Source organism: Myxocyprinus asiaticus, chromosome 34 (assembly GCF_019703515.2).
Source record: "Myxocyprinus asiaticus isolate MX2 ecotype Aquarium Trade chromosome 34, UBuf_Myxa_2, whole genome shotgun sequence".
NCBI classification, from domain to species: Eukaryota; Metazoa; Chordata; class Actinopteri; order Cypriniformes; family Catostomidae; genus Myxocyprinus; species Myxocyprinus asiaticus.
The window spans coordinates 28,745,512-28,772,258 of NC_059377.1; the positions used below are offsets into that span (position 1 = coordinate 28,745,512).

Here is a 26,747-nt window from a genome sequence, read left to right on the forward strand (position 1 = left end):
TTCTTTCCTTTCTTTTTCTTTCTTTTCTTTTTTTCTTTTTCTTTCTTTTCCTTCCTTTTCTTTCTTTCTTTTTCTTCTTTCCTTTCTTTTTTCTTTCCTTTCTTTTTCTTCCTTCTTTCTTCTTTGTTTTCCTTCTTTCCTTTTCTTTTTTCTTTCTTTCCTTTCTTTTTCTTCTTTCTTTCTTTCTTTCTTTCTTTCTTCCATCCATCCTTCATTCTTTCCTTTCCTTTAATTTTCTTTCTTTCTTTTTCTTCTTTCTTTTCTTTCTTTTTCCTTTTCTTTCTTTTTCTTCTTTAATTTCTTTCTTTTTTCTTTTCTTTCTTTCTTTCTTTTCCTATATATATATTACAGTAAGACACTCTTTATAATGGACTGTGTCCCCTGCAACATATTGCACTTTAGCTATTAAAATTTATGGATAAATGCAATGTTTTTCTAATGAAATGCAGTGAAATGCATGACAACCAACAACACTAATTATGTGCAAAGTAGACTGCTGATTATGTCATTTTGTGGGCAAACAATGTCCTGGTATCACTGCCTTTGTAGTTAAGGAAATATGTCTAGGTGGCCCCATTGTTTTCTGACAGGTGGTGTCATTTAGAATACAGTGCATTTCCATGGAGTGAACATTGTATATGCACCCAACACTTTTGTACAACACAAACAAATATATGCTCCATTCCCAGAACCTCAAGAAATTTGCATAGAGATTAGTCATGAAATCAGAGGTTACCTATACCACTATACACTCTTTCAGAGGTAGAAAAAATGACACAGGAACCTGCTTTCACACTCACTTTGTCTTTAAGGGTGAGAATTCTTTATTCTATTTTGAAGAAGATGCTTCTGTATTTGCCTGCATCAAGTGTTTCTCCAAATTTGAAAATGAAAGCTACTATTGTACAAACATTTTGATTAGTTAATGAATGTAAACTTCTTTTTAACTTCTTCTTTTTTTTTTTTTTTCTAGTTAGTGATTATTTTTTTTTTCTAGTTTGTGATTGTTTTTTTTTTTATTTATTTTTTTTTTAGTTAGTGAATTTTAAATTCTTAAGGAGACTCGTGACTAATTAACTAAAAAATGTAGATGTACTTCACTGCAGCAATCATCAGTTGCCATTATAAACCTGTGTTTTATATTTGACCAATTTAAAGTCAAGGCAACATAACAGGTTACCGTGACCTCTGACAACAGGGTCAGATTTATTGTAGCAACGGACCGTAGCAACGCAGAGAGTCCATGACGACGATAGTCGCTCGATCGTGGCTCATGTGTTGGAATGCGAAAGAACTTCTCACAGATCAAATAGTTTCGGAGCAGCCTTGAAACATCGCGCTGTCCTGAACAAGAAACATGGGATGTGGGAGCTCCAAAATCACGGTGGTTGAACCCTTGACACCGTGCAACGGAAATGAGGTACAGTCCTTTTGTTTTCGATTTAAAATGATTGCAAATATGCATTGAACTGTATATTAAAGTGAGTTATACGATGTTGAAAGATATCCCAGGAAACTGATGAAATACTCTTGTTCCCTTGACTAGGATTATTGTTTAATAGATAATGTGAATTAATAATTAAACACACAATGAAAAGCGTTACACCTTGAGGTTACACTGGTAGTGTTTTGTTATATGGGTCAATGACGTGACGATCGTTTTTTAGCAGTTATTCATAACTACATTAGAAAATGCAATTCACACGAACCAATTACTTGAATGCACCTCTACTATGATGAACGTGCTTTCAATTTCTCGGTTCAAAGTCATTTTCATATTTTTTTCTGGGGTTTAAAGGGAAACATGTTCAAGTGGTGCAGTCGTTAGAACAGTAAAATAAAATAAAAGTCTAATTAAATAATTGAAATTCTTGAAAAAAAAAATTTGTTGGCATAAGTAGTGTGGAATATTCTTTTATTGTTATTTCTTAAAAATAAATAAATAAATAAAAAAGGCAGTTAAATCATTTTGTTTTAAAATATTGTTAATATTATTTTAAATATTTTTTGTTCACCAAATACATGTCAGGTGGTATAACCAACTTGCATGCCATTCTGCTGTCAAATAAAACCCCTTTAGACCCTCCTGACTATATGAAGTTTTAAAAAATATCATATATTTTGACATTTTTGTGAAAAGGCACATTTTGTATAAGATGGCGCAATCCTATAAAAACTTCTTGATATTCGTAACCCAAAAATTCTGATATTAATAATAATAATAATAAAAAATACAAAAATGGGTGACCCAGGACCTCATTCCACCCCAGGTACTTACACAATTCTTTAGTATTGTATCTCTCTCTTATTAATAGTGTAACACAATTCTTTTTATTTATTTTTTTTACAATGTTTTAAGTTCCAAAAATATGTTAAGAGTGTCAGTTTTTTTTTTCACTCCCATAAATTATTCATAATATTTATGATATTTTATGACTATTTCATATCTATATGAGTTTACTATTACAGGATATCTATTTCTTTGCTTATTACAAGAGGAATGAGTACTATATTCATACAAATAAATAATCAAAATCAAAGTCAGGTGGTGTAACCAACTTATATGGCATTCTGCTGTCATGTGAGGGGGAAAACTTAAAACTGGAGAAGACCCCTTTAGACCCTCCTGACTATATTACATTTTAAAAACGATCATATATTTAGAAATTTTTGTGAAAAGGCACATTTTGTTCAGGTCAAATGGAGTAATCACATAAAAACTTCTTGATATTCTTTACTCAACCATTCCTGATATTTAAAAAATATGGGTGACCTAGAAAGAGTAAGATTTTTTTTTTTTTTTTTTTTTTAACTTTGTTACGTCCCAGGACTTATTTTTGTTTTATTTTATATTACATCTGTGGATGTTTTGTCTATGTGTTGTTTGCCACTGTTTTGGTGTATGTTGTTTTCTGTTTTCCACCTTTCCTGTTGCTCTTGCTCTCCTCTAACAGGTATTGATGACTGCCACCTGTTTCAAAAAGTCATCTCATCACCCGTTGTGATTGGCCAGTGGGAAGAGGGTGCCAGGTTAAAGGCCCAACAGACTTCATACTCAGAGAGAGACCGAGAGATTTGCCTCCAAAGGAGTGTGTCTTTCTCCTTCCCCAGACAGTGTTATTGTGTTAATGGCATTGCTGTGTGCCTCATTGACTTGTTGCTTTATTTTGTCTATTTGAAAATGACCCTTTTAAGTTATAGGTTATGTGGGAACATTCGTAGGGAGCTGGGTGCCAGTTTTGTTTGTGTAAAAGTTTTCTGTTGTTTGTTTTCTTTTACAGGTAATTTACTTTCCTATTCCAGAGAAGACACTTTTTGTTTGTTATTTTGGCCTAGCCTCACCTGAAGCCTTTTTCTGAACTGATTTTGTTATTAAAAAAAAAAAAAAAAAAAAAAAAAAAAAAGTTTGCTTTAATTGTTGGATTGTGGTCTCTGTAGCATTAGAGATGGGAAAACCTTCTGATCTGTCCACTTTTATACTTTTTGTTACTCCTCTCCAACCTGAGACTGAAAAGGATGTAACAACTTGCATAAATGATATTTGTATGATTATTTCACATCTATGTAAATTTACTATCACAGGATATCTATTTCTTTGTTTATTACAAGAGGAATGAGTACTATATTCATACAAATAAATATTACCTTGATTTTCTGTGCAACAGTGAATTAACAACAATGGTGAATTATCTGTATCACATATGCGTGTACACATACATATTATACATTCTGTTTTCTTACTGTGTGACACTGTTTCAGTGATTGACTTGATTTACATTAGACATTGCTATTTGATGAAGAAACAACATTGAAGTAAACTATAGCAAGTACAACACATGAACAGTTTGACATGATTATTGTCATTTGGGTATGCTATTGAAATTAAGTTGTGCATCTATTTACACTCAATAAGGGCCTGAGAAAATATTTATGTGTAGCTTATGTGTTATGTGTAGCTCAATATGTTTTGACAGTCAGTTGTGTCTCATGAAATTTCAGTGTGAAAGTAATGAATCCTGTTCTAGATTTGTCCTGATGTGTTGCATTTTCTCTTTTATATATGAAAATAAAACGCCAAAATACATCAAAATATATTTTATTCTATTATTTTCTACATGTCTAATTTTGTACTATCTAGGCATTTTGTAGATCCATTTGTGATAGATATACATGCTGGGTCTCTAAAGACCTGAACATGTAAGAGTGTTTGGTGAAATTCACATGCATTTAAGGGTTAAAGTCATAATATATATATATATATATATATATATATATATATATATATATATATATATATATATATATATAGTATTCAATTCTGTAAATTTTTTGGCATAAAGTTATAAAACCAACATGGACACAAATATTGCATTTCTAAGAACTTTTAAAAAATATTTTTCATGTTTATTTCTTCAGACAGCCTTTTTTTTTCACCTTTCATTACTGTGAGACTGATGTAACTTGCTCTCATCCCTGTTATTTTGCAGGCTGAAACTATGGGGTTTGTTGCTCAGGGGGGATCCCGCGGAGACTCTGCCATATCCAAAATGACCACAGACAGCGGGGTCAGTCTAGATGCAGGGGAGCCGACAGTTCTGCCAGGAACTGTACCTAGACTGCTTCCAACACTGCAAGGTTTTGCTTTCATAGTTTTTGAAAAATAAATAAATAAATAATTATGTGATTTCACTTTAAATTAACCAGATCACTTTAGTTCTGTACATAAATCAACAAGACTTTTAAAAAATGGAAAGAATGGAGTAAATAAAATTGAATCTTTTATTTATTTTGACTCATATGGTGTCTGAAATCTAGCCCAGAGTCCTGGACGGGCCCAGCAGAGCCAAGACAGACCTGAGTCCAGTGAGATTCTGGAGCAGCTACTTATCCAGGGAATCATTCCAGCTCAACAAAGACAGCGAGGCAGTGGAGAATCGTACAACATTATGGTGAGAAATATTAAGTGTTAAAATGGAAAAAGTCTTAAGTAATTTTGTGATGATTTCCCAAATATACCTGTATACACGGGTATAGAAGGCAGTATACTCCAGTATATTTGAGTTTATTTTTAAGATTTATGCATTTCACGGTCCCCATGTGAAAGAAAAGCGTAATAAATACACTAAATAATGTCTTAATGAAAACCTAAAAATGCCACAAGGTCTGTGTGAGGGTTAAGTTTAGGAGTATACATAAGGGATAGAAAATATTATTAGCTCACTATAAAAAGAACAGAACTCAATGGAAAGTCCCCATCATGATAGAAAAACAAACGTGTGTGTGTGTGCACATACTGTATGTATTTCTGTTCCACTGGGAAAACATTTATGATGTCTGTCAGATGGATGACACTGGGAAGCCAAGGAGCAGACCACCCGCTCGACTAGAGTCACTCAAGACTCGCAAAGAACAAGAGGTCACCCGAAAGGAAGACATTGAGATGAAAATGAAACAAGTGGAGGAGAGGAAAAAGGTCAAGCAGATCCCTTATGGCATTTACCACTTATCTTTATGGATTACACATTACTTAAGTAACTAAAATCCAGTTTCTTTTGATCTCTGATTTTGTCTGCTACAAGTTCATTACACTGTTTTAGCATGGAGCTCATATGATGAAAACATCTCTTTTAGGAAAGAGAGGAGGACCTGAAACACAGGTTGAGGACTAAGTCAGCACGGCCTCGTGCTGCTGCCCCAGTGAGCGCAGAGGAGCATCTCAATCCTGAGGAACTGCTCCATTCCAAACAGCTTCCTGTCCCAACCAGAACCAAAGAGCTGCAGACACAAATCAATGGAGAGTCTGAGGGCCAAAGACTAACTGAGTCTCCAGAACTGGAAAATGACTCCACCTTTCAACAGACTGAAGACACAGTTGAGGGCTTTTAGACTTTTAGACTAAGACAGGTTAAAGGGATAGTTCACCCAAAAATGGGTGAAATTCTCTCATCATTTACTCACTTTCCTTCCATCCCAGATGTGTATGACTTTCTTTCTTCTGCTGAACACAAAGATTTTTAGAAGAACATCTCAGCTCTGTTTGTCCTTTCAATGCAAGTGAATGGTGACCAGAAGCTCTAAAAATCATGTAAAGGCAGAATAAAAGTAATCCATACAACTCCACTGGTTTAATATATGTCTTATGAAGCGATGCAGTCACTTTGGGAAATAGATCAATATTTAAATCATTTTTACTATAAATCTCCACTTTCACTTTAAGAATGTTAAAGTGAAAGTTGAGATTTATAGTAAAAAAGGACTTCTGTTTCTCACCCACACTTATTATATTGCTTCAGAAGATATGGATTTAACAACTGGAGTTATATGGATTACTTTTGTGCTGCCTTTATGTAATTTTTGGAGCTTGAAAGGTCTTGTCACCATTCACTTGCATTGTATGGACCAACAGAGCTGAGATATTTTTCTAAAAATCATCTGGGATGGCATGAGGGTGAGTAAATGATGAGAGAATGTTCATTTTTGGATGAACTATCCCTTTAAGGAAATTCTCAAGTGTACATTCTTAGAATTGCACATGCACTTTTCATGTTAATCATGATTATTTTAACACAGGGTATGGTCAGATCAAACTCTGACTTTAGTTTTCACATTATTGTTTTGAAAAAGAAATGGAAAAGATGTGCATAATTAGTGTCAAGTCAGCAGAAAAATGGGTTAAGATTTGTAAATGAAATCTGTATAAATGGCCAGTGTTCTTGCTAACAAGGGCAGAATTTCAGAACTATTACTTTCATACTGTTACTGACTTGAGTCTTGCTAGGGAAACATTTTTCTTGCATTATTCTTGTGGAAACATTAATCAAGTTTCTGTCTTACATGATATATTGGAAGCCTTAGTATATAAGCTATTGTGTATTTTTGTTTTAATTGTATGTGTAAATGTTTTTTATATGTATGAAGTTTATATAAGAATAATGTGTTAGATATTTTGTCAAAGTAATCAATATATTCTTAAAGGAATAGTTCACACAAAAATGAAAATTCTGTCATAGTTTACTTTCCAAACCAGCATGATTTATATGGCACCCAAAAGGAGATGTTAAGCAGAATGTTAGCCTCAGTCACCATTCACTTTCATTGCATCTTTTTTTCAGTACAGTGAAAGTGAATGGTGACTGAGGCCACTTCCATACATTTTAGTTGGAAAATGCATTACAGGAATATTCCAGATTCAATACAAGTTAAGCTCAATTGACAGCATTTGTGGCATAATGCTGATTACCACAAAAAATTATTTCAAATTAATTTGTACTTTTTTTCTAAAAAAAAAAAAAGCACAAATCTGGGTTACAGTGAGGAACTTACAATGGAAGTGAATGGGGCCAATCCATAAACATTAAAATACTCACTGTTTCAAAAGTATATCCACAAGACATAAACAATGTGTGTTAACATGATTTTAGTGTGATAAAATCGCTTACTAACCTTTTCTGTGTAAAGTTATAGCCAATTTTACAACTTGCCATGATGATGTAGCGCTGTAACCTTTCACGAATGTAGCACAATTTAAACAACTTTACAGCTCAAATAATACACAGAATAAATAATGTTAGTGCTTTAATACAATTATAAGCTTCACATTTCTGCATTTAAACCCTTCAAAAATTGACCCCATTCACTTCCATTATAAGTGCTTCACTGTAAACTCAATTTTTGTTATTATTATTTTATTTAACGCGGAATATGCCTTTAATTTCTGTAGGTTTACGCTTCTCATTCACACCAAAATGGCGTTTTCCATCACCGAAAACGGAGCGTTTTGAAAACGCTCTGTGGAAAACAATCACGTGTGGACGTTATCTGAGTAAATTACTACAGAATTTCCCTCTGCTGTAATTGCCTGTCACTGAAGGGAAAGGGCTGTCCACATGGTGGCGCAAATGAGCTTGTTTTAGAGCATATAGTGAGAAGGTTGACGCAAAAGTTGCCTTTTAGTGACAACAGGAATCTGAGATCTGTTATATTCACTGTATTTTAGTATATCTCATTGTAATTATGGTGGTGTAACTAGGCCTCTTTGCTAATTATATAAAACTAGTCTAGGGTATCATTAAAGATGTGTTTTCATCAGTGGAGTTACTAATGCTTTGTGTGTGTGAGTGTGTGAGTTTGTACTTGAGTGTGTGCTTTAACAGCTGCCAGTGATTTGTCTGACTCCACTGACTTTCTGACAGGTCCCACCTGTTACATTTGAAAATGCCCCTTCTCTCAAAGCAGATATGCTGCACCATTCAAATTAGCTCTTAGCAGACAGACCTTTTATGACACTGCATTAAAATTAGTGTCAGAGACCCAAGAACAACAAAAAAAAAAAAAAAAAAACAGGAACAACACAACTTGTTCTCTCTTGACCATTTAATAAAAACATAAACAAAACCTATGTTTACAGGGTTTTTAAACTTTACTTTGTTTATTTTTTTATGACGGTGTGTGTGTGTGCGCGCGCGCGCGTGTGTCCAATGACCCAGTGGTCTCTGAAAGCTGTAAATGTGTGTTTTTGTGAGTGAGTGAGTGAGTGAGTGACTGTGTTTGACAGGTGGATTGTGTTGAGGGCTCTCCAAAATCTCCCTATAGTCTTTCTTTCTTTTTGTTTGACCAACAAAACCAGTTTATAGGCATATGATAAACTGCTCAGGCAGTGTACCTGTTATTATATTGTGTTTCAACCTGAAAAGGAGAAGAACTTGGAGCTTTCAACTGGCATAACCATTCAAAAGTTATTACTTGAACTTGAATAGAAAAGTTTTTGAAAATTAATATCTAATCCAATGATGCAATAGGTGTTTTGGTGGACCATACAGGAAAAATAGTCAAGTCAGTGTGTCTTGTAGGTAAGCGTAGACAAGCTCCTGTAAGAAGATAGGCCTCCTTTTGTAATCCTGGTGAAACACAAAGCCATCTCCCTCACAGTGCCTCCACTCGTGGCTTGACGGGCGTGTGGCCCTGCATGAATAAATTAGTAGATTTATGGACGCACTCTATCAAGTTGCTGCCTGACAATTTTTATATAAAGCCTCAATTATCCGTCAATGGGCATTAGGATCTCCAAATGGCTCGGCGATTCACACCACACTTGTTCTCGGGTTGCAAGCTTCCACAAAAACTCCATCACCTGAGTGCTTTGGAAGATGCGTGGTCTAAATGAGAAGCTCGTTTAATAATTTACTGTGTCACATATCACGTTCCTCCCAATTGTAAGGAGACGTAGAAAATCGTCTGTTCTTTTTGTCCTAAAGGAGATGGGGATGGTCTGAGGTCAGCAGCTGTAATTGTTGATGATTGTTGTAAAGATGTGGCTTGCCCATATGTCAAGGAAATATTAGAATGTTAAACTATACTTTTAATACATTATTAACAGGCTTTCATTTGACATTGAGATAAATAGTTTCCAGGTTCTTGAAAAAGGTTCATGGCCTACAAAAATTCTGTGTAGTCAAGTAATACCATAAAAGATTCATAGTAAAAAAATAATTTTGTCAGAATTGTAGTCCTCATATACTCTCTAAAGCTACAAATGAGTAGTTAACATAGTGTTTTAAGCATTGACTGTGCATGGAGTCCTGTGGTGGAAATTCCTAATTCTTGTATAATTATTTTACATATGTTTTTTTTTTTTTTTTTTTTTTTTTGTGACCTTTTATTATATTAATTGAGATACTACATGGATTTTTTGTAGCCTATGCTACTTTAACAAAATCATTTATCACACCCAGGACTGCAGTTTTAAAGATGACCAGCAGTGTTTGGTGTAATCTGATTACAAAATAATTAGTTACTGTAATATAATATCTTTTTGTTCAACAAAGTAGTGTAATGCATTACATTTGGTATTTTTTTGTAATTAGATTACAGTCACTGACTTTCAATTAAGGTAACTACTTTAAGTACATTATGGGTTTCACATATTTCTAAAATAATATTATTTATGTATAATACATTTAAAATATGAATTCATATGTTCATATGTACACCCACTGAGCACTTTACTGGGAACACACCTACTTATTCGTGTGATTATCTAATCAGCTAATCATGTGGCAGCAGTGCAATGCATAAAATCATCCAGATATGGGTCAGGAGCTTCAGTTAATGTTCACATCAACCATCAGAATAGGGAAGAAATGTGATCTCAATGATTTTGACTGTGGCATTATTGTTAGTGCCAAATGGGCTGGTTTGAGTATTTCTGTAACTGCTGATCTCCTGGGATTTTCACACACAACAGTCTCTAGAGTTTACTCAGAATGGTGCCAAAAACAAAAAAATCCAGTGAGCGGCAGTTCTTCAGATGGAAATGCCTTGTTGATGAGAGAGGTCAATGGAGAATGGCCTGACTGGTTCGAACTGACAAAGTCTACGGTAACTCAGATTACCACTCTTGAGGTGGATGGGGTACAACAGCAGAAGACGAGGTTGGGAACTTTGTTAGGACCGTAGTTTTCCTAATAAAGTTCTTAGTGAGTGTACATCCGTTTGTGTTTCTTTGACAGCTGAAGGATGTATGAAAATGAAGGAGGAAATATAGACATTATTTTGAATTTGAAAAACAAAAAACTTCTGTAAAGTGTTTTATAAAGCAACTTAAAAGTAAAGTAGGGTACAATGGGCCTTAAGGCAATTCTGACAAAAAAATAATTTTGTCAGAATTGTAGTCCTCATATACTCTCTAAAGCTACAAATGAGTAGTTAACATAGTGTTTTAAGCATTGACTGTGCATGGAGTCCTGTGGTGGAAATACTTAATCTTAAACCATTTTAAAAAACGTTTTTCTAATTCTTGTATAATTATTTTACATATGTTTTTTTTTTTTTTTTTTTTTGTGACCTTTTATTATATTAATTGAGAGACTACATGGAGCCTATGCTACTTTAACAAAATCATTTATCACACCCAGCACTGCAGTTTTAAAGATGACCAACAGTGTTTGTGTAATCTGATTACAAAATAATTAGTTACTGTAATATAAAAAAAGTGCTTTATAAAACACTTCTGTAAAGTGTTTTATAAAGCAACTTAAAAGTAAAGTAGAGTACAATGGGCCTTAAGGCACATCTTAAGGATTTTTTGTTTGTTTTTTGTTTTCTGGTCACAAAGTGTATCAAGTTAAAAAAAAAAGTATTTTTATTGAATAATTATGGAGCAACATAATTTGTTTGAAAATAAATAATAATGGAAGATTGATTAAAACTATCCTTTCACTTACTAAACAGTTATTAAAAAACGTTTTATTTAATCACCTTGAACAAAACTTAAAATGTCAAAGAAGTATTTTGTCAAATTAAATGTGATAATTTCAGGGATTTTCATTAGCAAAATAGATTTGCAAATTTTTTTTTTAAATGATTAAATATGAGATCAAATTATATCAAAATCAAACTTAAGACATTGCATGTAATAATCTAATGGATCAGGAACATTTTTGCAGTGCATAGTGACAAACAGGTGTTAAGGAATTACTGTGGTTTGATGATTTGGGAGAAAATTGCCTTTTACCCTGGGGAAGCTGTAAGCCCCGTTGTACCCTAATTAGTAACGTGATTACTTTTCTGACCAAGTAATCTTATTACAGTGCTTTAGAAGTAATTACTCAATTACTTTTTTGAGTTGTCTACTTTTAAAGGTGAATTTGTCACACGCAGAACTGAAAAAGTTATTAAAATGGTGAAATACTTAAATGGTCGCCAGTTACAGAAATTTGTATTTGTAATTTTGAAGTTGGAAAAACAACTTAATTTTCCTTTTTATTTGTCAAACACCCAGATGTTCACAAAACATGTGTTGACTAGACAAAATGTGCGCTTTTACGCACGCACACACTCATCCAGAGACGCAGTGAGAGACTTTGGAAACATGTTCAGACACTAGCTCTGTTTTTAGTTTCAATGAAACAGCATTTAAAAAGCGTCTGTCCTCAAGCACGTCAGTGTATCTTCCTCTGTTTGTAACACGCACACCAGAGCCCTCACCTGAAGAACTCTTTCACCTCACCACCACCTGCCAAGCTATCCTAACGGACAAGATCTAACTGATAAGATATGCTGGGCTGGCCTCTGTGGTTATCTAAGCATAACGATGTCTATTGTTTTGTTTGTGCTTAAAATTACGCCACATTACTATTAGAAAATAAAATAAGCTGTGCCGTTTTGGGTTGTTTATTTTTATTTTTATGTTTATGTGCATGCAGTTACAGAGACAACAACTGTATGAAATGTCTTTACAGTTTTTCAACAAAGGCGCATAGATGCCCGTTGTGCGCGCCGATGTACAGCTGTTGTTCCGCGCGTGCAGTGGGCGTGTGGTAATGCATGGCTCGTACCTCCCTCAAAAGTGATCTGGGTGTGGTTAGCCGGGTGCTCTTAGGAATGGGACACACGCACTTTTTAGAAATCACGTCAGTTAGGAAGAGCTCGACCCACCTGATGATCTTTGGCTCAATCCGCTCCACATGACTTACCAAGGGAGGGCAAATTAATCTACCTCTTACATTAAACACATCTAATGCGCTTTTTATATTTCTCGGAAAACGACTTTTTGTAACTTCGCGCGTGCGTCTCGTGAACATTTTAACCGAACATTAAAGGAGCGATACAGTTTATAACTTAAGCTTGCACTACAAGCTTAAAACTTTGCACTACGTTTGATAGGTGTTTATATATATATATATATATATATATATATATATATAATAACATTTTTGCACTTGAGCATTTTTGTAAGGATGCATACCACCCAAAAGGACACCACTTATACCAAGATATTTGTCGGTGGTCTTCCGTATCATACGACGGATTCCAGTCTAAGGAAATATTTTGAAGTGTTTGGGGAAATTGAGGAGGCTGTGGTGATTACCGACAGGCAGACTGGAAAATCCAGGGGTTATGGATTTGTAAGTATTCCCCTTTTCCTAATTCATCTTGGAATATATGCAGTTAGATAGAAGCTGTCATGTTGAGGCAGGCGTTTGGACATGCACCAGCGCTGTGTGACAGCATGACACAACAAATTTAAATGGCAACATACCAGATCTTTGCAAAAGTTAGAAATGTTTCATACGCATTTTGTTTGTTCCACACGCGCTTTTGCATTTAGGTTATGCGCTTAAAAAGCCAGACGCAACGAATAACATTACGCATGTGTCTGAAAAAACAACAATAAATGGCGCAACGGTCAAATACGTCCGTCGAGCGCGTGTTTACATTGGAAAACAATTGTAAAACAGCTCGGATGGTGTGAACGGTTCCATACAGGCCCATATGTTGGCTCAGCTGTCGAGTGTGACTAGCAGAACCTGATAAGAGTTTCACAGCGACAGAGTAAACAAGCCAACTTAAAGTTTTGACAGTCCACAAAGCCGAAATAAGGGACTCCAAACTGACTTCACAACACACTAATGATGTCTGATGTAGCCTGTTTAATAAAGACATTCACGATAAAGGTGTAGAAAAGCTTGAGTAAGATCTGTTTTTAACGATTTTCGTCAGTCAGACATCTAAGAATGTATAGGCACTCTTAAAACTTTGAGTTTAAAGCGTTGTTTAGGTCAGGGGTCATGAGGATTTGGTAATTCTACAGTGATTTTAGGTTGCAAGCTCAGTGTTAAAAAGAGTGGACCTTGCTTGTGTGTTTACAGTATGTCACCAGATATTTCAAGTTCAGTTCAACTTTAACTGTTGAAGCGATATCCTTTTAGTTTTTAGAGGATTTGGTACGTTGGCTGATGTTTATGTCTTATGCGGAACACCTCTGTATGTGTCAATAGGTGACTATGGCAGACCGCTCTGCTGCAGACAGAGCTTGTAAGGACCCCAACCCCATCATCGATGGCAGGAAGGCCAACGTTAACCTGGCTTATCTAGGAGCCAAGCCACGGGTGATGCAGCCAGGTAAGGCTACTGTGTGTTGTTATGCAGAGCGAGGACATGTAAAGAGCATAATCATCAGTGGAAACCATTGGATACCAATGCTGTGGCTGTTTACAATCTGTAAATATTGGCACAGTGACTCCCAATAAAACCCACAGGGTTAAAATTGAGTGGCAAACTGCAGAGATATTTCCAAATGGTTTGTTTCAACAAGGACACAGCCATTTTTCCATAGTGCAGTTTTTTTTTTTTTGTACATGCAAAGAAAGTTTGTGGCATAATTTATGATAAATAGGGACTGATCTATGCAATTATATGATTAACCACAAGCTATTGTACTTCATGTATTCTATACCATGGGATAATAAAATGCCAATATATCACAAAATATTCACTAGTTCCATCAAGAAAGATTAGGACTGTTTACCATCAATTACTTACAGCCATCTTTAGTTGGGTGGTTTTAAATAAGGTGGGAAAGAGTTATATTAACATGCTTTTAATTTATTCTCATGCATTGTGTGCAGGTTTTACCTTTGGTGTCCCTCAGATTCACCCTGCTTTCATCCAAAGACCATATGGGTAAGTGTCAGCAACACCTAAAACTGCCCAAAATAGATTGATTGTTTTACTTATCACAATAGTTTTAGGTCCAGATTGTGAAATCCCCTTTAGCACAGCTACTTTAATGTGTTATGCTTGTTCTTTCCACTTATTCAATCATTTGTACTGCGATAATGTAGAACAAGACATGACATTCAATGCTTAATCACAATTTTGGACCTAATTCAATACATTAATATAATAAGATGGATGTTTGTGTAATCGAAAGAAAGTGTGTGTGTGCATGTGCATGCGTGAGTGTAAGATGAACCTTTACACTGGATACTATAGCCTGACTCAATGTTGTCTATCTTTCTCTGGTCCGACAGGCTCGTTTTGGGTTAAGATAACTGGTGGTTTGAGGAATAGCTGTGAGAGCTTTGTGCAGATCAGTAGCTACAGTACCTGTAGACTCAAACACACAAAACAAGCTCAAAATGGTGATTACAGATGCATGTATGTTGGTTTTATTTTGGTTTGGACTTTCACTTTTAATAGTACAAAGAGCTGTGTGTGCGTTATGAAGTGGTTTTCGTAGCTTAACTGTGTGCTTTTTAATTTAATGGAAAAGGCTGGTTTTGGGGTGCTGAATTTCAGTGTTGTGGAGGAGTGATGACTTTGCAAAGGAGCAAAGTGTGATTTTTACTTTGCTTTATTTATTTTCCTCACGTTTTAATCGCTGGAGCTTGTGTTTTTGATAATTTTGTATATTATTTTTCACTTTTTGTTGTGTTTTCTGGTGTCTTGTTCTTGGAGTGAGTGCCATTTTTTTTGTGTGCCGTTGTTGAACCCCTCTTCACGCCAACCAATCAGCCCGACTACAAACTTGCACGTTTCGGTTTTATTTTGCTCACTGATTGAGAGTTCTGTCACACTCACACCACCGAGACTATGATACATACTCACACTTTACCGTTCTCTCCCATCTCCATTGTGTCTCTTCACTTCTTTCTTTTTCAGCTCTCTCTCTCCTTCTCTCCACTGTCATCTCTCTCTATTCTAGCCCTATAAGGCATCCTGCAGAGGACCCTGAGTCCCTAGAGTCCTGCAGTTTCTCTCTGTCATGATATCCTTGTAAATCGCCTGTTATCCTTTTCTTTATGGATTCTAAATACAAATCAGAAAATGTAACCTTTTCATGTAGGTCCAAATCTAGAGCTCAACCGACAGTGAACGCGTTTACATGCACACCGATTCACTGATAACTACCAAAAAATTCTGGCAACATAAAAAGGTGTTTGCCTGATATTTGAAACCATTAAACTATTCTCTGTTTTTAAAGTCAAAACGTAAACATTCATGGCGTACAATCCTTGTGCATAGTGAATAAGATAAAGATGTTTACATGCAGAGCGAAATCGGGGTAATGGGCAAAAATCTGCATATGCTGATCAGTTTATTCTTAAACCGTTTGACATTTCCTTGATGTAAAAAAACATTTAAAGCGTTTACATGACCACATACATTGTTGCCTTAAGCCCAAAGTATGCTTCGGTCAGACGCATGACGCAAATTTCGTCATCAGTAGAGTGCTTGAGCACTGAACGCGCACAGCCCAGTTTTTCTAACCACGTGCCTTTGAATGCGCCTGGAATTATTTGCACTAATTAATGGGTCCACAAGGTGGCAGCACTCACATTTGAGCCATTGCGGTCAATAAGAAGCGCAAGAAGATGTATTCGCCGTTAAACAACAGGAGATGAATGTGGAAACAACAACAACATCAAAGGAAGAATAGTGTCTGAGGGTGCCTGGGTAGCTCAGCAAGTAAAGATACTGACTACCACACTTGGAGTCGCAAGTTCGAATCCAGGGCGTGCTGAGTGACTCCAGTCAGGCTTCCTAAGCAACCATTTGGCTTGGTTGCTAGGGTGGGTAGAGTCACGTTGGGTTAACCTCCTCATGGTTGCTATAATGTGGTTCTCGCTCTCGGTGGGGCACGTGGTAAGTTGTGCGTGGATGCCACGAAGAAAAGCGCGAAGCCTCCACACGCGCTAGGTCTCTGCGGTAACATGCTCAACAAGCCACGTGATAAGATGTGCGGATTGACTGTCTCAGGCATGGAGGCAAATGAGATTCGTCCTCTGCCACCCGGATTGAGGCGAGTCACTATGCCACCATGAGGACTTAGAGCGCATTGGGAATTGGGCAGTCCAAATTGGGGAGAAAAAAAAAAGAATATTGTCTGAGAAGCAGGGACTAAAAACGAAATGTTTTTCATTTCGGTTTGTTCTGAGCAAAAACTGTATATTTTTTTCAGTTCAGAAGTTCCACAGCCTTCTTTCCTGTTGGTACCTGGTTAGAACAAATTAAAAGAATGGTTAATAATGTTATTTTTAAAATGACAGTACTCTGAGCCAAGGGGTGGGTAAAATACCAATTGCAGTGTTGCCATATCTCACCAAAATAAGTAAAAATAAGCAATTATTTTTTTTCCTGTGTGGTGGATTTATCAGCATAGAAATAATAACAATACAGTTAATTAACAGTTAAGTATCATTTTAATTACAGATCTGCTTCTCAGTCAAAACCTGGCAGCATCAAGTCTGTATTAATGCATAATATCTAACAATAATTGAGTGAAGACTTGGAAACAACTGAGAAATGTACTTTTTACCTCTAAAGTTTTCCTTGTATCTGGATTAACCGTGCATTGACCGTATATGTGGTAATTATACTTAGTTGTTAAAAAGGTCTTCATTCACAGAATGCAACATCCACAATGTGCAATTAGGTGAAGAAATGTGTGCTGCAGCAGTTTCCTATTTCACACATTTTATTTATAATATTTACTATTTTTATTATTATTTGTTTTATAATGACTATTTTTATGATTATTTATGCCTTTATAATTAGGCATAGTTGTTCTTCGGTCTAATGGTTGAAAATTAATTTTGGTCCTTTTATTCCACATAAATGAATGGCCTTTACGTAAAAAGTTAATAAGTGAAATAAGTATGTTATTTTACCTCTGAACACCATTTTTTGTTGCGCCTGAATGCACTGTGATATAATGGCATTGTTTGGTGCTTTTATTAAGAGACCAACCAAATGGTGCCATTTATTGGTAGATGTGATATTAAATAAATGGTAACTGAAAAACCTTTATTGGTAAAATCTATTTTGTTCCAAAGGCAAAAAGACATATAAACAACATTTTCCAGAGGCAACTGGACAATCTACTGTACAATCAACAGGCAAAACACATTTTTGGCAGTCATGCAGCGTCATTATTTAATCTGTGGAAGATTCCACAGCGTATGCGTGTGGGTGTAAGTGTGTGTGTTTGTGATATGCATGCATGTGTTTGCAGTGTTGTGAGCCCTCTGCTGTGACAAATAAATGCCTAGATGCCACAGCCCCCTGAGCGAGCCTTGGTCACATGGCCCCATGCGGCGTTAAGGAAAACAAGCTTCACCATTGTTTTGCACAAAGGCTGTAGTGCTGACACTGCAGTCGCACGAAGCCTTCTCTCGCTCTTTTACGTTCTCTCTTTCTCGCTCTCTCTCGTTACATTCACTGTCACACATTCTCTCTCTTAGCTTTGGGGGCTGGGCTGGGCTGCTCCTGACATTTAGCTTTGAGATAAACTCAACAAGGCCCAACATGTGCCCCATTAGCACTGATATGGCACCTCTCATGAGGTCGAAGGAAGCCATGACTCAATTGAATTCGGGCATCAAATTTTAACCTTGGAGCAGTTAGTGAGTGTCGTTCATTCACATTTACATTTAGTCATTTGGCATACGCTTTTATCCAAAGCGACTTACAAAAGAGGAATAATACATCACAAGTGATTGATCTTAAGGAGACATCAGTACGAAAAGTGCTGCATTTGTTCAGGGGCCAAACAGGGCTGGTTTACAAATGTGGAGCTTCAAAAGACTCAAGACTGCCACAGAAAGTTGCGGCCCTTGGTGCATGCAATGTAAACTTACCAGTAAGGCCCCTGACTTCTATTTTCAGTGTTCTAATGTAAGCCTACAAAAACACACGTTTCCTAATTTGTTTAGCCAAATTGCCCTTGTTGCTTAATGTAAGAGGTCTGCCACTAGGAGTGGGGGTGGGAGGACGTGTGCAATGCAGTGCCAGTATTCAAATTGGGACAGTTTAATATGTGGGTCAGGTGTGAAATTTGCAAAGTCATGCCTGTTTTACAACTCCCTTTGTAGACACGAGTTTCCCATGAGCTCAGCAAGGACTATTTGAAATCATCATGCATAATTCTGTTATAATTTCAAAGTAAAGAGAACCTATTCAGTTGGTGACAGGGTTCCCTACGTCTTTCACAAAAATGTAGCTTGAATAGAAAGTCTAAAGGAAAAATACGCATGTTTACATTAACATCAGTACGTTTATAATGACCTAAAATCAGCTAATTAAAAAAATCTGACTTTGCCAGAAAACTGCTTTTACACGAGATTTGAAATCATTGGGTTGTTCCCTGCTCTTGACGTCAAAACATGAACAGACATGCACACAACAATTGCACACATTGGATAAGCCTGTAAGAACACCGGTAAAGGTGTTTACATGCAACGCAAAATCGGGGTAATCAGCCAAAATCTAAGTGTGCTGATCGGTGTATGCTTAAGTGGTTTATGACCTTACCTGTAATGGAAAACTGTTTAAGGCTTTTACATGACCTTATGTGTTGTCTGCTTATTAAGCATTATCAGTGTAAGACCGTGCATGTAAACATGCTCACTGACCACATTTACCTGCACTTAAGAATAAAAAAGTTCTTTATAGTCATGTAAACAAGAATGCTGATTTCTTCACCATGTTAAGGGATTAAGAGAAAGAGGTTTAACCCACTCAGGTTTTCCCAGAGAACACCGCTTATGTGGCATGTAAACACACAAGTGGTGTTCTAACAGGTTTTTGAGGAGTGCGTATGTGCGTGAACAGACCGGATAACAAACGTCAAAGGATGGAGCCCAACAACAAGTCAACAAAGTGGAAAGAATTCAGTATTTCTGGGAGTACAGTGGGAAAAGCACATACACTCTAAACTATACCCATTTATACACACTAATGTAAAATGTCCGCGGTCCCTCAAGTTCGCATACTTTAAATGCGCTTGTACATTGGGGGAAACCTGAGTTTTACATAAGAGGGAATCCCACTATTGCAGCACAATTCTGCTGCAGGTCACGAACAAACACAGTAACAACTCTGGAATGTCTGGAAAAAAAAGAGAAGTAATGGGGAATAAAATAGTGTTATTTCTACAAACGTTGTGGGGAAATAATGTTGCTGTTGAGAAAGCTGCTTAATGACCGAGCTGCATGTATATGTGAGTAAAGTGTACGCCACTTATACAGTGCATTTAAACCAGAATGCTGCTTTCTCACAATAACCCGCTTTCTCACAATAAGCCGCTTTCTGGTGTCTATGTAAACATAGTCACTGTCTGTAGAATAGTATCTCAGCTCCTGATTGTAAAGCTTACATCTCCATGGATGACAACAGGTGTTCTATGTTTGTTTCTGTGTAACACAAGTCTGAAGTTGACCTTTATTTAGACATGAATCTCAAATTGTAGGGCATCAGTGGACTAGATAGAGAAGCAAGTTTATTTATGGGTCCTGTTGTGCTGCACAGTAACAGCAATTATTTTTAATCCGTATTTGAAAGAAATGATCTCCAGTTTTACATGAGGGCAGGTTCTGTTGATTTTGATCTAAAGCCATCACATAAATCATCCAGTGTTTCCCAAGTCACCCAGTCAGTATTGGCTCAGAGCCATGTGGCTAACATATAAACAGTCAAGAGCATACTATTCTTGTTTTAAAGTGCTTAATATTTCATGTTGACACTATAGAACAGAATCATTAACAAAATGTAAAAAAAAAAAAAAAAGAATAGTGGTAGCTTAGGAAGAGATAGCATCAAAATGTAGAGACCCCAAATGTGCAAGACAGAAAAATAGATAAAGATGTAGAAGGGGAAATGTTCCTTCACGACGCTAACTCTTGTTTGGAATGACAGGAGAAGAGTGCAGCCCTCCCTGTCACTCACACTCAAAGGGCCGCACAGACTCTGTTCTTGAGTCAGCTGCACTTTATTTAACACAAAAGTAGTTGCACAGGATTTCTGTCACTGCTTTTAGACAGCTTGTTCAGTATTGTGAATTCCTCTGCAAGTTGAATAACAACAGACCAGCCTAATCTTGGGCTACGTTTCTTAGCAATACATTTAAAAGTTTGCTACTAACTTTTCCTGTAAAAGTTTTAAATATTTAAAAGCAGATTTAATGTATATGATTATCTAGGGCTAGGCAATATGACGATATATGTTGTGGTGACGATATAGAGTGTCTATCAATAGAGATTTTGCTATATTTTGTATATCGTGATATGTACTGTAAATATCCATGTGTGCGGCGTATATGTATTGTTCAGTGGTCAGGACTTCACGTGAGACTCCACAACGGACGTGGTCAACAACTTCAGACTGAAATGTGGCATAATACATAATTTAGCATTATAATTGATTTTAAAACCATGTTTAGAGAGAATTATATAAGGAGGAATGTAAGGAATTAATTTTAGTTTTTAAAGTATTTAATTCACTGACTATATTATCCGTAAATAGGCATTACAATATGGCTATTTAATACATAAACCAATTTTTATTATATTTTCAGAAAAATGTAACTATGTCATGACATATGTAGTTATCATGAAATAAAATTACTCATATTGTGATGTAAGATTTTGGTCATATCGCCCACCCCTATGCTTATCTCTGACCATGATTTATGTCAAAAAGTACTTGATAGTTGTAAACAGTCTTTTAATTCACAGTGAGGTGCACTCTGTGCCAGTGTCAGAAATTAGCTTTTTTTTATTAAGGGGCAATATTTGCACCCTGGAATTGATATTCAAGGGCATTTTTACTTTAATTTGAACATATTTTTTAAATAACCATTTGTTTATAAAACAAATGTCAAATTACAATAATTAAATCTATTAATTTAATACATTCTCAATCTGAACAAATATGGCTGCTATAAAATCTTAGTTATATATTGAACTTGCTTCTGAAATGGGGATTACAGATATCTGCAGCCTGACTGCTATAGGTCACAGAGACACTGAACTCATTACTAGATATAGAAAAGAATGTAGGTCACTTCTAGAGTAGGTCTAAAATAGAATGCAATGAAATATAAAATTTTTTGTAATGTATTACAAAAATGGAATTCACTGGGGTCATTTTTGCAACCACATTTTTAATATCTGGGGCATTTTGTCACTTTCGGTGATATTTCTGCCCCAAGTGTACTGCACTTCACTTTTTATTTTTTTATTTTTTTTAACTGAGTGCTGTTACAACCATAAAATGTATGTGGTGTCATTTTGTGTATTTATTACTGTGGTAGTCTATATTAACACAATCCCTGCTATTACCTCAGGCTGTCAAGGCATCTATGAAACATTTCATATGAACATCTTTGCCCTTTGACCTGAGTGAGAAAAGACTGGAAGGTTTTATATCATCCCTCTCATTTATGGCATTATGTGAGCGGTTGTGTTGTTTTGTGGGGGGTGGGGGGTGGGGGGTGGGTGAAGGGGTTTTGAAGTTTGTTTGGGGTGGTTAGGGTTTGACTTGAGGTTTGACTTGTATAATGGTGTGCTACAAATAGGGTTGCCATGATAGATATTTTCTCTCTCTTTTTCCTCCTGTTTCACACCAACTCTGAAAGTTTAAATGTTGGACTCAATTAACTCAAATTCCACACATAACTACCATCTTAAATATAAGCCTCTTGATTGACCTTCTAATTCCACCAGTACACATTAATGTTTTGCATACCAGCTGTAAAGTAGATGTTTTTAAAAGTTTCTCTGTTTCTCAAAGGGATAGTTCACCTAAAAATGAAACTTTTCTTTAATACGTTTACATCTTCATTTAGCCTCGTATCATTCCAAACTTGTTCGACTTTCTTCGGTGGAACACAAGTGGAGGTATTTAACGGAGTGTCCAAACCTGGTCACCATTCACGTTCATTGTATGGAAAAGAATGAGAATGACAGCGATGGGTGACCAGAGGTGGAGCAGTTTGGACATTATGCTAAAGATTTCCCTTTGTCTTTCATGGAAGAAAGTCATACAGATTTGGAACGACATTAGGGTGAGTAAATCAAGTCAGACTTAATTTTTGGGTGAACTATCCCTGTAAAAAATGTCATCATAAGCACTTTGTTGATGATTCAATTCTCAGGGGAATATTCGATGATAAAGATCTCTCACACCCAGTTCTCACAAATAATTTTGTCCTGATGTTGTATAGTCTTATTACGTAATGTTTAGCAACTTAGAGGTCATTGAATTCATCGCATCATCCCTTGAACCAGTTTTAAAAGTTCTCACCAGTGCGTTTAGTGCAGACTGTGAATGTGTAAACTGCTCTGAAAGTGCAGTGGGGTTTGTAATGAAAGGCAGAATGGGCGCATTGTTCCTGATTGCTTATTTAATCAAAACTCCCTTCTGTGTACGCTGTCCTGCCTCGGGCTCATTGTCTAAGTGTGGAGGGGGAAACAGCCAGCAGCGTATCTTTTTGAAAACTGTCCAGCTGTCAAAGTAGCCCTGACATTTTCACAATGCTCCCCTCATCTCCTCTCTACCTCTCCTGGGTCCTACCTTCCCCCTATTCACAGAACGAGCACCAGGGTGCTGTATGCATGTGACTTTTAGCATGGCTAAATGCTGGTGCTTCTCAATCAGTTTTCAATTATTCAATCAACTTTTTAACTATTGAAAGCTGGTGTCATTTTTCCGATGTAAAAAAAAAAAAGTGGCTTTCTCTTATCCCAGCTTAAAGATGAAGTGTGTAATTTTTTTGCCAATCGTGCCACCAAACAGAATTGGAAAAATAAACAATGTTTTTTTTTTTTAAATGGATTTCCAGAATACTCTACTCCAAAACTACTTTGAGAACTGATTGCTTTTGCAATTTGCTTGGTGACGCTACAGGCGAGTACATTACACACTTCATTTTTAGATGGACACTAAGGAAGAATACACAGTTTCAGGTCACTCTCGTGGCTCTCATGGTTTTCTTGAGAGATGTCTATTTTGGCAACCTTATATCTCTAACAATCACTAGCAGGCATTTCCGTGGTGTTGCTGAACTGTGGAAATTGGGTGCTTGGCTGCGCTGTGGTTGTGCCCTGTGGTTGTTGTTCTGTATACTTCCATACATTTTCAAGACTAACACGATGTCATGTGTTTATGTCTCACAGGATCCCCACTCATTATGTGTACCCGCAAGCCTTCATGCAGCCCAGCGTGGTCATTCCTCACATCCAGCCAACCGCTGCCTCTGCCACTGCATCCTCACCTTACATCGACTACACAGGCGCAGCCTACTCCCAGTATGCCAGCGCAGCAACTGCCGCGGCCGCCGCAGCCTATGAGCAGTATCCATATGCGGCCTCTCCTGCCGCAGCTGGCTATGTAGCTACTGCCGGCTACGGCTATGCCATGCAGCAGCCGCTGGCCACCGCTGCACCGGGTTCTGCAGCCGCAGCTGCTGCAGCCTTTGGTCAGTACCATCCCCAGCAGCTGCAAGCTGAACGGATGCAATAGCAACCAATGACGCGAACGGGAGACGTGCGGGGGGTTGACGCCCAGCGACGACTAATTGACGATGAAGATGTGAAGAATGATGAAGAAAATAATTGCTGGTTGTGGGTTGATTGCAAAAGGAGGAAGATGGAGAGAATACGGGAGGGGGATAGTAATTGGTAGAGATTATTAGTGAGGTGGGAACTCAATACTTTCCAACTTGCTGTGATTAAAACCAGAAAAGAAAACAAAAAAAGTTAGCAGAAAAGGACGGAATCTAGCTTTTTACTATTATCATTATCAATATCACTATTATTAAGTTATCTTTATTACTATAATTAATATTAGAGTAGAATATTTATTGTGAAAGGAGGTATGCAGCGACTAATCACTGTGGTATAGGCGCGTTGTAGACGAAACCTTTAGTCCCTATGCTGTCATTAATGTAGGTGACCGTTTTCTTCAATGGACACTTGGAAATGTCCCACAGTGTTTTGATTCTAGGGCCCCTTTACCTTTATATTTATTCTCATTTTTTGGAGGGCCCTTTTTGTTCTGTCTTCTCAAGTGCATTTTTTTATCATCAGGGAAATGGAGCAATTTTCAGCGAATTAGAAAAGGAAAAACTCTGCCAATCAGGGATAGTAGACCTAACTGTGGCAAAATGGAGAGAGATCCAGTGTTAGCATGTTTTATGTGTTCTGAACTACCTTTTTTATCTATCTGATGCTGAATGTCCCCCTTTCTCCTGTCTGACTCCTGTCTTGACCTTTTGACCTATGCAAAGCAAACAAGCCAACAGGGGACAAAACAAAGTGCAGGAAAATGAGAGATTTTCTCTAGCTCCTCCACAAAGGGCATCGAACAATTTAAAGGCACTCACAAAAGATGAAAAGACTGAGACGTATTGTATTATATGCTTACAAATACACATGGACTAACATATACGCAGTTACACACAAATTGAAGTGTTAATGTCTCTGTCTTTGCGTGAGGAAAGACGCATAAACGCATACACACACAAAAATAAATGACTATGTAGGGAAAATTACTTGCTCAGTGTACTAGAATCAGGGAGCAACTGTTGTGTTGGAAGAAACAGGCACTGATACACACCCACAGACGAATTGCTCTGGAAAGATCACTGTTGCTTGTTTGAGCTGTCACAGTTTAATCCCTGGATCCATTTTGGAACTGGTCCTGCTACGGCTTTGTCAACAGTCCCTCTCCTCTTTCTAGAGAGGTTTTGGACACTTATATCACCCAAGTCTTCTCCCATGGATCTCTCTCGTGAGTGACTCCTCGCTGGATCAAGACAAGGAACTGTGATTAGAGAAGTGGTTAACGCAAGCTTTTCACCCTATACAAATGAACCGCTATCAGTCAACACCAATGATAAATGATCTCTGGTTTTGATATGTTCAATAAGAACTATGTCTAAGCACCAGCACACATTTATGAAGTCTGTAGTTCAATGAGCACTAAAGCTAAAAGGATCCCAAACTGTGCGTATGAGGGTTCTTTGTGTGCCTTACATTTGTTATTCTATTTAAAGAGAAAAAAAGACGTGCTATTTAAGATATTTATTTTGAGTTGACTTATGTTGTGCTCTAAGATCGCAGATTTAGAAGCGGTACTGTATGGATATAATGTATTCATCTCATGGCATATTATTATAATTATTATAAGTTATTGAGTAGGTTTAGTTGTAATATTATTAACATACTCAACCAAAAGTGTTGGTGTAGAACTTAAGAAACAATTTTGTATGTGCACTGTACAATTCCTTATTTTTTTCTCTATACCTTTTGCAATTTTAGAACATGACATTAAATATTGGCTAGTTTAATGCCTATTGTATGACATTTATTTTATTTCAGGCCTGTTACTCCAGGCATGTTATCTCCATTTGTCATATCTAGAACTGTTAAAAAGACTTTAAAAGAACCAACAAAAAAAAAAAAAAAACCTGGCGAAACCTATGGGACATGCTGCTTCATACACTAGAATGTATTGTTAATGTCAAGGATGGATGCTGTGCTTATATTGCTTTAAATATGCATCAGATGGGCTATTTTACACTGTTTTATACTTGAACTCTTTCTTACAAGGGAAAATATAAAAATATATATATATATAAAAAAAAAACGAAACAAGAATAACAAAAAAAAAAAAAAAACAAGGACATTTTTTGTTGTCACTGGATTTGGGCATGTACAGTGTTATTGACTATTTAAATACAAACATTCTGTTGGTATTTAAGCCTTATTTCAGATTTTCAACACTATTTACTCTAAATGGAAATAAAAGGTTCTATATTTAAACCTCAAATGCTTTGTTTATTACATGGACTGTTGTCACCAACTATTAAAATATTTCCATTAGGAGACAATTGTACTTGCAAACTGCAGTGCATGGGATTCCTGTAAGGTGAGGTGATGGATTGAAATGATTATATTGTGTAATTTCTACACCGTTTTTCAAAATCCCACATTCTGGGTCATTGCTACATCCCTGTTCAAAACTATTATTATAAGGTGTATTTCTAAACATTTTAAACCCTTAAACCCTGTTTTTTTTTTTAAGGGGCAGTAGATGATCGCTTTACTACTGTTGTCTCACTGCAGTGACAAAGAAGCTGCCATGTGTTGCTTGGTGGATGAAGGTGTTGTGAAAAAAGAAGC

The 26,747-nt window shown here is 36.5% G+C and overlaps 2 protein-coding genes across 2 annotated transcripts; both read left to right on the forward strand.

Annotated features, from left to right (window-relative positions):
• Window positions 1-1,261: 1,261 nt before the first annotated feature.
• On the forward strand, window positions 1,262-8,078 carry LOC127425439 (stathmin domain-containing protein 1-like). The gene is made up of 5 exons (XM_051671459.1): window positions 1,262-1,420; window positions 4,488-4,635; window positions 4,816-4,949; window positions 5,342-5,473; window positions 5,632-8,078. Exons 1-5 carry the CDS (start codon window positions 1,358-1,360, stop codon window positions 5,884-5,886), a joined length of 732 nt encoding a protein of 243 aa, XP_051527419.1. The 5' UTR covers window positions 1,262-1,357; the 3' UTR covers window positions 5,887-8,078.
• A 4,297-nt stretch (window positions 8,079-12,375) lies between these two features.
• LOC127425443 (RNA-binding protein 24-like) lies at window positions 12,376-26,394 on the forward strand. The gene is made up of 4 exons (XM_051671465.1): window positions 12,376-12,905; window positions 13,779-13,902; window positions 14,409-14,463; window positions 23,739-26,394. The coding sequence occupies exons 1-4, from the start codon at window positions 12,738-12,740 to the stop codon at window positions 24,082-24,084; spliced, it is 693 nt and encodes a 230-aa protein (XP_051527425.1). The 5' UTR covers window positions 12,376-12,737; the 3' UTR covers window positions 24,085-26,394.
• The last annotated feature ends 353 nt before the right edge of the window (window positions 26,395-26,747 follow it).

Excerpts from the sequence above, each read along its gene's own strand:
- LOC127425439 (XM_051671459.1), top strand. The coding sequence starts at position 1,358 with ATGGGATGTGGGAGCTCCAAAATCACGGTGGTTGAACCCTTGACACCG. Across the intron at positions 1,421-4,487 it reads CACCGTGCAACGGAAATGAG|GCTGAAACTATGGGGTTTGT; the intron begins GTACAGTCCTTT and ends GTTATTTTGCAG. Across the intron at positions 4,950-5,341 it reads GAGAATCGTACAACATTATG|ATGGATGACACTGGGAAGCC; the intron begins GTGAGAAATATT and ends GATGTCTGTCAG.
- LOC127425443 (XM_051671465.1), top strand. The coding sequence starts at position 12,738 with ATGCATACCACCCAAAAGGACACCACTTATACCAAGATATTTGTCGGT. Across the intron at positions 12,906-13,778 it reads AATCCAGGGGTTATGGATTT|GTGACTATGGCAGACCGCTC; the intron begins GTAAGTATTCCC and ends ATGTGTCAATAG. Across the intron at positions 13,903-14,408 it reads GCCACGGGTGATGCAGCCAG|GTTTTACCTTTGGTGTCCCT; the intron begins GTAAGGCTACTG and ends CATTGTGTGCAG.